Source organism: Antennarius striatus, chromosome 7 (assembly GCF_040054535.1).
Source record: "Antennarius striatus isolate MH-2024 chromosome 7, ASM4005453v1, whole genome shotgun sequence".
Classification (NCBI taxonomy): Eukaryota; Metazoa; Chordata; class Actinopteri; order Lophiiformes; family Antennariidae; genus Antennarius; species Antennarius striatus.
Window position 1 is genome coordinate 6496834 of NC_090782.1, and position 14353 is coordinate 6511186.

Sequence of the window (14353 nt, forward strand, 5' to 3'; positions counted from 1 at the left end):
TACTAATGTTACCTTGGATGTGAATGTTAAATGCAAATTAAGGCAGATGTTCACATATCTCAAATTGCTCCTCATTCAAATTTTGTCTCTTCCCTCCTCATCCCTCCCCCTGCTTTCATTGAGCATCATTCATCTCCTCTCCTCCTACCATTTACCACTTTCTCTCTGTCATTATGCATCCCTCTGTCTCTTTAACTATAGATAAGCCATGGTATGCACCTGTGGAGAAGAAGGGGGGGCACAGAGAGTGCCAGCACCAGAGGTGAAGCCTCAGTATCAGTAGGGCAACAGAGGGGGATGTCGCCACTATAATCAGCTAGCAACGTCACAGCACCATGGGGCAGAAACCATTAATCAGACAGTCACACTCACACATACAGGCACATTCACACATCCGCATGTTACGAGCATGTGAATGCAAAGACACGACAAATCATATGCTGCTGATAATAAGACAGTGAGCGTTTGACTGCAGGGCAATCAGTGTTCATTCTCTAAGTTTCATTCCCTTTGACATATATATGTTAAATCTTTTTAAAAAAATTAATCTGATTTGCTTTGAGGTAGGAAGTCACAACACATAAAGCTTCAGCAATTGAATTTAACAGAAAAACAAAAAGCAACAAAATTCACCAAACAGCACATCTTAAAGCTCAGTTATTAACATGTTATATCTTTTTTGTTTAATCCAGGAACCTGTATTATTTCTGTTTTATTAAAGTTTTTGGATTACAGAATTATCTTCCTATATTCTTTGGTGATTGCCCCTCAAAAAGTGCAGTTTTCTTTTGTTTTACTTTTGTAATAAAAAGCATGTCTTAGTGAGTACAGCACCACACAAGCAATTTTGTCCTCATCCTATAGTTGTTATAGTCCTTAAAATAACTGACTGTATATACCTACTTTGTCATGCCACCATTTGTTGTATTATGAATTTAAAAACTTTAAAAAGTTGTAGTATTTCTTGAATCTGTTTGTCTAGTTAAGAGACATTTTAAGCAGGTGTGAACACTGATCTTTTTTAAACAATTACTCCTTCATTCTAAACTGATTGTCTAGAAAATTCACTGTAACAAAATAAGATTGCTGTTACGCCTTTTGTCCAAATCGCTCATCACTTTCTGCCTCCTTACTGAATACTATAACAAGACTGTGTAAGCACAGAGTTATCCAATTTATGGCTGCAGCAAAGCTGGAACAGCAATTGTTGTTACAAAACAATATTTTACCTGTTTAGGGAGTAATGAATACAAAACGATAAATCATCATTGTGGGTGTTGAATGGTATCTCTCAAATGAAAAATTACAATATGGAAATACTTTTACTCTGTTACATTGAATTTGTGCAAATATACAGCATAGTGATTTTTATTTGTGTATGTTCTAATAAAATCAGATGTTACTGTGATGACAAATATTCAAATACAAATAGACAAATAGTCAAGACAATATTATGTGCATGTGTGTGTGTGTGTTTGTATTTTTCAGGATAATTTAGTGAATAGGACACAGAGACAGGTTTGTACTCACTCCCACTCCTTGCGACGCGCCTGTGGTGTGCTGTGAATCTTATGAGCCTGATGAGCTTTGACAATGTCCCTCTGCTCAATTAAGCCACCTCGACGTCTCTTGATCACGTTGGGACTGACTACCAAGTCTCCATCCACTACCAGCATCCCCCCTCCAACATCAAAAGTCGAGGCTACATCGAGACAGAGTCCGAGACGGTTGGGATGCATAGAGGGAACCTGGTCAGACATATGTGGGAGGTAGAGGGTGTCATGGCTTGTTGAGAGACTTTGAGGTTCCATGATGGGGGACTCTGAAAGAAAGGTAGACCGTCCAGTCAGTCCTGCACGATGCTTCTGCCAGCTCTCACATTCCGTCGGGGACGAGGGAAGGATGTGATGCCTCGGGGAGCTACTGCCACGCGTCATCCCCATGTTAAGACTATCCATTGGACACTCCGGGCCCGCTTGGGTCCTAGGTAGCCCATAAGTGTTGCGGTTTCCTGTCAGAGACTGAGAGCTGACCGAACAGGAGCCCAGTTCCAGCATGGTGGGTAGGCTATCTGAGACATCAGCATAGTGCTACAGGAAGGAAAGAGAAGAGAAAGAGTTAAAAAAGAAAAAAAAAGGTGGGAGGCCCATAATAACAAATTAGACAAACCTTTGTCACATTTTTGAATAAAGAGAGGTTAATTTTTCATAACAGATGATTCCAACCAACTTTTTATTCATCTAGACCTCCTCCAACAACCTCTGTTGAGAAAATATTAACAGTGCCTGTCGTGACTAATTACACTCAACATTGCTTTGGGCTTTTTGGTTTCATTTAAAGATAAAAGTGATGAATCAGTAAATTAAAAAGTTCTTTCTGTGGAGCTTCCAGGGGGGTGTCGATGAGGAGAGAGAAAGCTAGAAAGCCAGTTATGAAAACAGAAGCAGGCAAAAAAGGCTACATTGAATCAAAAAAAGTCTCGATTCCCTAAATCACAAGAGGTTCAGCTGGAGGCTAGACAACTACAAAGCTAGCTGTTTCCTAGCTGATATAGTTGCTCTCACTTCTACTCACTTCTAATATATTGTAAATCAGTACACAGATGGTGTTGTAATACAGAAGAACTTCTACAGAGTGAGCGACACGGTGGCGCGGTGGGTAGTCCCGCTCTGTGTGGAGTTTGCTTGTTCTCCCCGTGTCTGCGTGGGTTCTCTCCGGGTTCTCCGGCTTCCTCCCACCTCCAAAAAACATGCACTTCAGGTTGATTAGCTGTTCCAAATTGCCCCTAGTGTGTGAGTGTGTGCGTGCATGGTTGTTCTGTCTTTGCGTGGCTCCACGGTGCACTGGCGTCACACCCGGAGTTTCCCCCGCAGGCTGGGATAGGCTCCAACTTCCTGTGACCCGCTACGGCGGATAAAGCGGTTCGGAAGATGAATGAATGAATTATACAGAGTGCTTGCTTTACATTCATGATGCAAACTTGATAGAATAAAATCTTTTGTTCATTTGTTAGTGAGTTAGTGAGTAAATCATTTGACCAGAACTAACGGCGGTGATTAATGTTGTAATTAGGAAGAGGGAAAAGAAAGTAGGACCAGGGTTAGTGAGTTTTGTTTTGTTGTATGTATTCAGTACACATGCACACTATCGAATTTCCTTCATCTTTAAACTTCCACACTGTTGCTGCTCCTCCACCAGAGTTAGTCTGCCAAATGATAAATGTCTGGTTTTACAGTCCCTGTGAGAAGAGTTTTATAGCATATAACTGGTGCAGTGATGAAAGTGAGGATGTATGAAACAGGATGTTGGATAGTTGTATGAGGAAGATGAAGACAATTTAAAAAGACAAAATGATAAGGTCTATTCAATTCTATAAACAGATATGACATATCAACTAAAATAGCCATAAACATGCTTGATTTGCCAGTATCCAGTCAGCACAGAGGCCTCAGCACAGAGGCACCCACAATACAAAAGTTAATGCACAAAATATTTTTATTTTGGACTTTTTTTTACACAGAAACTGGCAACAATTTCATTTAATGAACTCATGAGTTGAAAGGGAAATTGTAGGAATGAACGAATTAACAAGTATGTCAACGTAAACATTGCAATTTAACAAAAAATCTTTCCTGAGGCAGGGTTTACTGGATGGACTCAAGGAAGGGGGCTAAATAGCAACAATGGTTTCAGAAATGCTGTGTACTGTTGTTTACCATGTACCCCAGTTGGTTGTTTTGATTATACAGCCCCCAACCTTGCTGTTTTTGGGTCAGCCCCATAAGTTCTAGATACATTTTCTGTATCAGTAAATCAGCTCTGGACAGGAGCCAGATGTTTATTTTACAGCTAAGAAGCGGCAGATTTGTTCAGACGCTGATGGACACAAAGGGAAGTAAAAGGACAATTAATTTTGGACCATGTAAAACACAGCGCTGGAAAAATGGTAATGCCCTTCCATGTCTCTAATGAATCACATGCTTTCACGTTCATCGCAACAAATGTACCACGTAACTAGATGACTGTATACTTAGAGAGCGCGTCTTATCTGATCGATAATCCTTAACAACTGATCCACTCTCAGTATACACCTTTTTGCTCAATTTCATAGAAGTCAATTAAAAATAATTATTATGCTGCTTTCAAAAACACATAATTGGACAGAATATAAAGATCATAAAACTCCTTCAGTGTGTGTTGATGGAGGTAACTAAGTGACAATGTAGCATTAACACCGTCTTGAACTATATTCAGGTGGCAAATACATTATAAGTGAGACATCTTAAAAAAGAAAAAAACAACAACGACCTTTTGTGTTTTGTTTGTAAGTGTATGATTTCATTCATTTATCTCCTTGACGATGAGAGGATAATAATCTTCTCATCTTCAGCCACTTATCCATATCTGTGTCAAGGGTTTTGCTGGAGCCTATCCCAGCTGACTATGGATGCGAACTGGGGTACACCCTGGAAGATTTGCCAGAAAATAGCGCCAGACAGAAAGACCGCTCACGCTCAAACTCACACCTACAGACAATTTAGATTGATCGGTAAACTTAAAGCCAGAGAACCAGGAGAAAACATACGAAGAAACTGGGAGAACATAGAAACTCCTCACAGAAAAATGTATGATTCCGTCAGAATAAATCCTTAACACATACATTAAATCTGAAAACATCCCAAGAGGCTGTGTCTCAGGTGTTAGTCAGCAAGAAATATTCTTTACTGATTTTTCCAAAACCTTCTTTTCAAGTTTATATGGTAGTTTGAATTGTAGTTACAGAACATGTTACAACTATGGTCACAATTTCTGCCAGGGTCCTGTTGACTGTGGTGTTCTGTCATCTTTTTGTTTTTGTATGTAAATCAGTGTGTGTCAGGACAGGAGGCGAATGGTGGGGTCATTTCCTGTCCGGGACAGTGATTGGCTGCTGCCTTGAGGAAGTCAGTAAAATACTGCCTCTGTGATTAGTCATTAGTTTTGTTAGTTAATACTGATTAGTAAGGGTGGAGTGCCAGCTCTGTTCCAACTCATTTTCTCCTGTTTTGTTAGTTAGGAAGTTAAGTCTGGTGATTTGGCTTTCTCAGTTTTACTATTAGTTGATTATTTTCCGAGATAGGATTAACCACCCTCAAGCTACAACAGCCAGTTTCCATTTGCATTACTTATTCACTGAAAATAAATTTACTTTCTTTATAAAGCAGTTCTTCCTTGTAACTACCTGGACTTAGAAAAATGGGTCAAACCATGTTATGTGTCAGACACGTCTATCTTGATTGTGACACGACACAATAAGGCAATGGGATAGCGCTGGTAGCAGCAAACAACAGCAGGGGGTTAATGGCTTATGATGACAATATTGAAGCTCTGGAAAACACCACGCAATGGGACCTTACAGGGAAAATGATGTTAATTGCAAATGCTCAATGAGTTACATTTGAGTGACAAACAGAAAAAAAAAATATCTGGAAAACTCTGAATCCTGACTTCTTCTTCTTTGCCCAGTTTTACAGAAAATTCTATCCATACAGAACGACTCATTCGGGGAAGGCTCATGAATACTATGATAAAACTATCTTTATCTATCTAAGCAATTGCTGATTAAGTGGTTCCTGGCAGGGTGGCACTCTCACTGAGAAACTGAAGTAGAACCTTAATTGATCCAAGTGCTTACTGAATTAATTTTGCAAATTGTGCTTCCAGACTGGCTGAACAGGAAGGCAAACATGATTTTCTGATGATGAATAAACCCGGATGTGGGGATGATATTGCCAAAAGAGCCTCAACAAAAAAGAAAGAAAAGAAACGACTCAGAAAAGCACCTTTCTCTTAATAAAAATAAATGTAACATATTGAACATTGAAACAATAAAGAATAGCTGCTAGACTTGACTAGAGGATAATTCAGTGGATTCAGTGACAAAAAATATGATTCAAATATCTTTCTTCATTGATCAATACTAATACATTTAAAGAATATATAATTTTCTGCAAGGTGGAAGAATATTCTTATATTGAATGAAGTCTAATGATTCCAGAGGATTTATTGATTACACTTTATAATATAATTACATGCATCAATACTATAACATAATGAAATATCATTACAAACATGGAATAGTTTAAAGGAGATAGCTATAATAATAATGCATTAAAATATCAGTGGGGTCAAAGGGACGGTATTTCTTCCAGCAATAGAAATAAAATGTTCTTTTTCCTGGCTGATACTGACTTGTGGCAGACCTTCTTAATAATGACTATTGTATCAGCATCTCTTTTAACTCTGCAGGATAATATGTTATAAGTTGTTCAGCAGCAGTTCAAAGCATCTAGCCTTCATGGAGATCCTGGGTGGCATTATGAAAACAGCTCCATCTGGAGACTCTATAGTTCTGTTGAGTGACTTCGGAGTTGACACCTGTGTCTAAGCTCAAGGTTTTGTCCACAAAATAGACCACTGCTGCCCATTCAGAGGTAAGTCAGAGAAGAGCTCATGCTCCTTCATGTAGAAAGGAATCAGTTGACATAGTTTGGACATGTGACTCAGAGGTCTCCAGAGTACCCTTGAATGAATGGATGAATGAATGAATGAATGAACACACATACACACAAACCTATCTACTAAAGCATTAAACTCATTAAAGTAACAGAATCAACCATCCAGCACCACTAAAGCAAACAATTACCCGTTGAACCAGAACCAGACTCATACCACCAGCCCAAAGATTGTCCTTCACCACAGAGCACTAAAACACCCACAATAGCAAGTTCAGACCAAAACACCAAGGCTGAGCTTCCTCCTTTACACAACACTATGATTGGTCCACACACTTATGAAAACCACAATGTCAAGAAAATTGACTCTGAATGATTTTCCAAAGTAGCTTTTAAAAGCCGAGTTGTTGAATAACCTGAATTGCTGAGTTTTCAATAAGTCCAAATATGAAAAATGCATCAGTCACGACTGTGTGGTGACTGACTAGTTCCTGTACTTGGGGCAGACAAAAGACAAGAAAAAAATAGTCTTTCAAGAAATCCAAATCACAAGTTTAAAGAGGTCAGGGTCTTTTTACAGTCTTTGTTGGACAGCCAGGTGTCTGCAACATTACTAACAAGAATTGAAGGGAGGTTCAGGCAGGAGAGAAGCCCTCTCACACCTGCTGCCCCCACCGCTGCCTGAGTACACATTATATTTGGCCACATCCTTCCCTCAAACACGATGTTAACCTGGTGACTGGCCAAACATGTGTCAGGAAGCTTTATATCACATGAACCAACTCTAATGTGTTTGAAAGGCAGTGAGGAGTAAAAATTGAGCCAGATGAAAATAAACCAGCATGTCGGCAAAGGTGCAGGAAATTCAGGAACTCTTAAGGGCAGCTTAAAAATGTCCAAATGGAGAATCAGGGGAATACATTTGATGGCAAAAATGTTATCATTATCTAACACAGTAAGATTGCAGTCATGTTTTTATCAATAACATTTTCTGTATACAAGTTGGTTAGAAAATGAATATGTATATATATGTCTGAAATAAAGTTTTACTACATGTTCATTACACATGAGGAAAGGTTAAATCAGCTATCAGAGGGGTTGCTTTTCATCACCTGTATAAAAATATATTGCATTTTAATATGGATATGACTGAAACAGCTCAGAGTAGAAAACTAAACAATTTTTAATAGAATGTAAGAGTTTAGTTGTCTTGTGAATATTTTTGACGTGTACACAAAGTTTCAAAAGATTCCTCAAGCAGCAATAAATACTGACTCTAAGAAGTGTTCATTTAAACATGCGGTGCAGAGGATCAACGCAATCTTCTCAATGAGAATCTCAGTGTTTGCTTGAAGATTTTTCTGTATTACTTCAATATGTTTTTCTTTGACCATTAGAACTAAATTTTCAGCTAACTTTATTAAAGTTTTATATCATTACTAGGTAAGCATTATGTGAGTAGCATTGACAACACTGAATGGCTTAACCTAACCTTGTTCCATGAAGTGTGGGTAAACAATACACTCTGTGTCTCAATTTGTGAATTAGTTATACCTCACATTTGCTTTTGTAGGGGTCAAGTTCCTCACCAGAGTCATAATTGTGGCCAAATTAGGACCATCTTCAACAGAGTTTAGTATAGAATTCATTATGACACTTCTGAGTTCAAAAAGCTGTAAACAGCTGACTTTGAGTCTTGATTTTTCAGCTTCATGCCTGATTTCTTTGGTCATTCATGTCAGCATTTATCCAACATCTTCTGATGAACAGCCACCATGACATGTAGATGTCAGACTAAAAAAATTACTCTCAAAGGGATACTGCTGTGATGACCTTCCAAGTCAGATTATTACTTAATACCACCTACACTTCAGATCAGCAAAGCTCAGGACTATTAATAGGTCAAACGCACAGTTATGGTCCAATCATTGGAAGGTGAAGAAGCCTCATGGGGAGGGGATGGAAGGTAAAGAATAGATAGAAGATTGATGGTCAATGAAATACTCCCTCAGCCAACTGTAATAATCATTTTGATCATTATAATCTGATATAACAATGTATTTCAGAATGTGCAGAAGTAAACCAAGAATAAACCCACTGCCAACATTAAAGCTTCTTCTTCTTCTTCTTCTTCTTCTACTTCTTCTTCTTCTATTACTTCTACCTCTTCTCACAGTGGGCATTGGAAGTTTTAGGAGTAGTTTTTTAACATACATATCTGATTTATGTCTAAAATACGATTTTGTACCAAAGGCAGATTGTGATTTGTACCACAATACAATACAACATGGTTCACGATTTTGATGTTGTTATTACACTGACAGGCTAAGTTCAGACAGGCTAACCTTTGTGAAGGGTAAACTGATTAAAATAATGCTATAAATATCAAATTATTAGAGTTAATTGAATCTTAAATGTCTTATATATAAAGCAGACCAGGGAATTGTAAAAAAAAAAAAAGATTTTAGTAAATATTGTGTGCACAACTACCGGTACATCCCAGCATTCTATCGTCACATTGTGAGATGTTGACAGAATGTCTTGCATATACTGTACACATCACTGCAGTGTACTCAGCATCTTTGAGGTAATGCGTTGTAAAAAAGTCAATCATTTCTAAATCCTTACCAAAATGTATACACAAGGCTGATGTGAATCAACACTATATTTAAGACATGAATTTGATACAAAACATATATATGAATGAACGCTGATTTAACTTGCATTGAGAAAATGTACTTTTCTATTCAGCCTATGGTAATTTTGGTTTTTGCATAACTAAACTTGACAAACAGTCACAAATAAGTCACCATTGCATCTGTTTTAGATCCAGTATCAAGCCAATGGAAAGGTGCTCTGCTATTATAATAAATAAAAAGTATACATTGAAACTGTGTCTTTTTCTGAAACCACATGCACTGAAACAATAAGCACTAGCATTGAATGCATATGTAAACTGATGTTAAGATTCGCAAAACTGAACCATTGATGAAGGCCTGTTCACTTGTTCAGGAGCAACAGGGGAAATCTATCAAAAGTGAATATAAATACAACTTAAGGTTTGACCCAGATCTGGCCACAACAGTTAAAAAAATTGTAAACATTCATGAGAACGAGGAAAATCCAAAAGATATGTATATATATATATATATATACTTTATTAATCCTGGAGGAAATTGTACACACGATTATCAAAGAACACAACTAGTTCAGACACCTCTGGTCTCTAGACCACCAACTCACTGTAAAAGACAAAAGGTTACAGGGTTCCGGAAAGTCTTGTTGATTGATTGATTGATCATTTGTATCAGAGTGCACCTTAAGTTCTCACAACTAAAATCAAACATTTAGGCATTAAAGCATTTAAGCTGTTGTTACAAATTCAGTAAAGTCATTGTTTATTTCCAACATATTTGAGAGTGGGCTTTGATTTCATGCATAACTATTTTCTAATAGTTTAACAGCCAGACAGACTGTGAGCATCTTAAGGATATTAAGGACATGATTAATCAGCTTTGTAAGAGATAAATCGTAACTATTATGTATTTTAATTGTGAATTATAGCTGCTCCAATGAACATGGAACTTGTGCCAGTTCAAGAGGTAAAGGCAGGTTCAGTTTTATAGAGGCACTAATTTATGCAGCATGAAAACCAATTTGCCCCCTTCTAAAGAGAGTGGTATTATTCATTCGGGTCAATTAGGACACTTGACAAGAAAAGATTAACAGAAGACAATCAGAGGAAAATAGAGTCAAAAATAGATTGGGGGTTGTTAAGTGATGAATGTTAATGCCGAGGAATAATTAAAAAGACACTCCAAGCAGGATTGATCCAAGAAATGGGCCATTCTCATCAATCAAAAGATGATCACAGGATCAGTTCTGGCCCAAAATTGATCACACTGCCCATTGACCCACTAAAAACAGTATCTGGCATGGCTGCTAATTGTATATCTACATTTTGAAGTCTCCGTTTGAGCAACAGAAGCTAGAGATGACATGATAAGTCAACAGTTTGTGCCTCGTCCTTTGTGCCATCCAACACAAACCCATTCAAATTTTATCTTCTTTTTACTGTCAAACTGCCATGACAGAATAAAACACACCAACAGCCATTCCCTTTTCAAGAAGACAATGTGAAAGAAACGTATTATCTGATAATGTTGTGTGTTATGGAAATACAAAGACGAACAGCTAAGATGAAAGATGAATAACACAAACAAATCATAGCTTTTCAGTATTTAAAACCTCATCAGAAACTTGGCAGACATACAGCTGCTCTCTATTCACTGCAGCAAATTTTTCTTTTTTCTCATCTTCAATTAATTTCTATCTGAAAGACATTGATCAATGCCTCTAATTGTAAACCTTAAATATTATGATGATCGGGTACAAGTTCACTTCATGATTAACATACTGCATATCATAATAACGCTTCCTTGAGGCCCTTTTACACCCAGACCAAGTTCATCCCCATGAGCAACATCAAATAAGAAGATTTGAATTTGGTCGAATCAACAGGACAGTGATCAATGTCAGCCTGTGTCAACCTCAAACACTGGTAAATGCCTCGCTGTGGAGAGACTGATGCTCAATCTCATTCCAAGCACACTGATAATTTGGTCAAGCTTTGTAGGGTAACTGCAACAATAAATAAATAAATAAATAAATAAATACATACATACATACATACATACATACATACATACATACATACATACATACATACATACATAAATACATACATACATACATACATACATACATACATACATACATACATACATACATACAAGGTGAGCATTGCTGAAAAACAACTTCCTGTTAGGATGTGTAGAACTGAACACAATACCAGTCCCCTGGAGTCAGATGAGTCTGATAAGAAAAATAAACAAAGCCTAATAACAATGGTTACTGTTCAACTGCTGTAACAGGGGAGATTTTGTTCTGAAAAACTACTGGCTGTTATATTTATTGTCTTAAAGAAGCCCAAAATGCTGAACTTGCTTCCTGATAAGCGTCAGTGCAGAATGAAAAGAGGAGCCTCCTCCTTTCGGATCTCTGGACCTCTTTCCACTGGGTGGTACTCTAACATCACCCTTACCAAAAAGCTTTAGTTGTCGGATGGATCCTAAACTCGTTACAACCTTAAATAACATGTTCTGAAAACAACAACAACAACAAATCGCACGGAACTTCTTACCTAGAAAGAAAGAACTCCTTTCCATTTCGTTCACCTTTCCATCCACAGAAAATGAAATGACTACGTCCGCCGCACTAACCTGCTGCCAGCGCGGAAGGGGGGAGAGAGAGGAGGCAGAGGGGGGAGGGACGCGAAGAGAGAGAGAGAGAGAGAGAGAGAGAGAGAGAGAGAGAGAGAGAGAGAGAGAGAGAGAGAGAGAGAGAGAATTTTGATTTTGATTTTTAATATCACGTTTATTTATAAAAGTCAAATTGCAAAAAAAAAATCACCTTAAACACAAAATCCAAAAGAGATTCACGTAAAGATTTTCAATAATAATAATAATAATAATAAAAACCCCCGCATCTAATCTTTTAACTTTTATCAAACTAAAAAAACAGACGTAATTAAGAAAAAAATAATAATTATCCGTGCTCTACAACAATCTCTTCTAAAATCATGTCTTTTACTTTTTTCCTTAGATTTTTTTTTTCAATTTATAAATCTCTTGGTTTGTAAAAACTGGCTTACCACTTCTTGTTTTACTTTTCATATAAAAGCTGACTCTATCCAGAGAGAGAGGGGGGGGGGTTGTTTTGATTTTTGCAAACACACTTTAATCACATTCAAACATTTTACAATTTTACATTAGATGAAAACACTAAAGTGCTTCAAAAGATGAAGATTTTTTTCAAAAAAACTTCAATCACATTCAGAACATTTAGAACATTTCACAATTTTTCATTAGATGAAACTTCAAAAACACTCAACACTCAAAAACATTAAACACCAATACACAAAAGGAAATACAATATAAAACTTAGTGCATTATAATAGGAAGTTTGCAATAGTGAGGTGGTCATCAACTAATGTGCATAGGACATTTTTGTAACACCAGATGTTTCTAAAGTTATTCAGGTCTTTTGTCATTTTATAGAAACCAAATTCTAGTTTTAAGCGACATCTGATGTTACAGCAAAAAATGGTAGCTGCTTCTTGAACGGTATTGTTTTCAATTTTCCTCTTCCTGGTCACATAAATTGCGAGTTTTGCCTCTCCAGAGATAAAATATAAAAGCTGCCCCTTTCTCTGATTCGATCTATTGTACCCAGCACCGTAGATGAATTTCCTGATACTAAAATTTTCACTGAACAAATTAAAAACATTCGTTAGAAGAGTGAAGAGCACTGCAAGTCTCCCACACTCACTGAAAGCATGAAAGACTGTCTCACGAAGGGGACAGAAGGGACACTGGCTGGACACGCAGGGTTAAAAACAGAGATAAAAGCATCGGAACCGATGGCACCATGTAAAATCCTCCACTTGAGGTCGGCTGTTTTTTTTCTTCAGGGGATATACGTAGAAGTCTCCACTGTGGGTCAGGCCCATTTCCCGTCATCCTGTTGGCCCAGGTAGTGGGTGCTCTGTTACACAGGTTTTTCTTGTTGATCGCTTTTTAACATTGTTTGTACAGTATTTTTTTGTTGGCCGTGTGCAGGCTGATTTGTCGTTCATCTCCGAGGAGAGGACCCTCCAGTTCTCCAAACAGGGGACTGATGTGTACCTCAGGGAAAGGATCTTTGCTGCCCGGCACAGTCCCTGTACTATAGTCCAGGAGGAGGCTTCTCTCCTTCCCGGAGAGTCTTTGCCTCCACAGTTGTAGCACCCTCTGAGCCACCCTGGTGGACTGGATGTTCAGCAGGGAGCTCACAGCCTGGGTATCCGCCAACGCTGGCCCAGCGTTGTCCACCAGCTGCTGGAGGGTCAGGGTCCTGGTTCTGCAAAGCGCTGCAGACAGCCCAGGTGTGGCTCCACTGCAGACATCCAACCTGGCTCCATGGTTCATGTTTGAATATGCAGCTGGCCACCTCTCTCCACGTCAGATCCGCTGGTCCGGTCAGAAACCGCTGGATGAACTGTAATCTGAACGTGGCTGTTCTACTAGCCAGGTGGATGAGGCCCTGTTCCTCCTCCTTTCTTGATAAAAACAACACTCCTTGAGGCACCCAATGCAGCCCATCCCAGAAAAAGTTAACAAGTTTGGTCTGGATTTGGGCTAGAAACCCTGATGGAGGGTCCATACAGGCCAAGCTGTGCCACAGCTGTGAGGCCACCAGGTTGTTTATCACTAAAACTCGACCTCTCTACGACATTCTGGGGAGCAACCATTTCCATTTCTTAAGTTTCCCTTCTATTTTTTCAATGACACCCTCCCAGTTCTTCCTGGTTGTTGTCTCATTTCCCAGGTACACACCGAGATATTTGAGACCATCAGTCTTCCAACACAAGTTTTGAGGAGGAACCGGGAGGTTGCCATGCCGCTCACTACCAGGAAGGGCTTCACTTTTGTTCCAGTTTACGTTTGCAGAGAGAGAGAGAGAGAGAGATGGAGAGAGAGAGAGAGAGATGGAGAGAGAGAGAGAGAGAGACAGAGAGAGAGAGAGAGATGGAGAGAGAGAGAGAGAGATGGAGAGAGAGAGAGAGAGAGAGAGAGAGAGAGAGAGAGAGAGAGAGAGAGAGAGAGAGAGAGAGAGAGAGAGGTGAAGTATTGGAGAAGTTGGCAGTTACAACAGACCAAGGACCAAAAATTTAAATTAAATCTCGTATATCATATAAAGCTATTACATCATGTATTCAGAACATTTATTCCTTTAATTGAATGTAACCATTCAACAAT

General features: G+C 38.5%; 1 protein-coding gene across 1 annotated transcript in view; it reads right to left on the bottom strand.

Moving 5' to 3' along the window:
• LOC137598535 (voltage-dependent R-type calcium channel subunit alpha-1E) overlaps positions 1-11782 on the bottom strand; it is an 81075-nt gene extending 69293 nt beyond the window's left edge. Inside the window, exons 1-2 of the mRNA XM_068318783.1 lie at positions 11698-11782; positions 1531-2090 (exon numbers count right to left, since the gene is read on the bottom strand). Coding sequence (XP_068174884.1) covers positions 1531-2057 — 527 coding nt within the window. The 5' untranslated portion in view covers positions 2058-2090; positions 11698-11782. The remainder of the gene's footprint in view (positions 1-1530; positions 2091-11697) is intronic.
• Positions 11783-14353: the final 2571 nt, after the last annotated feature.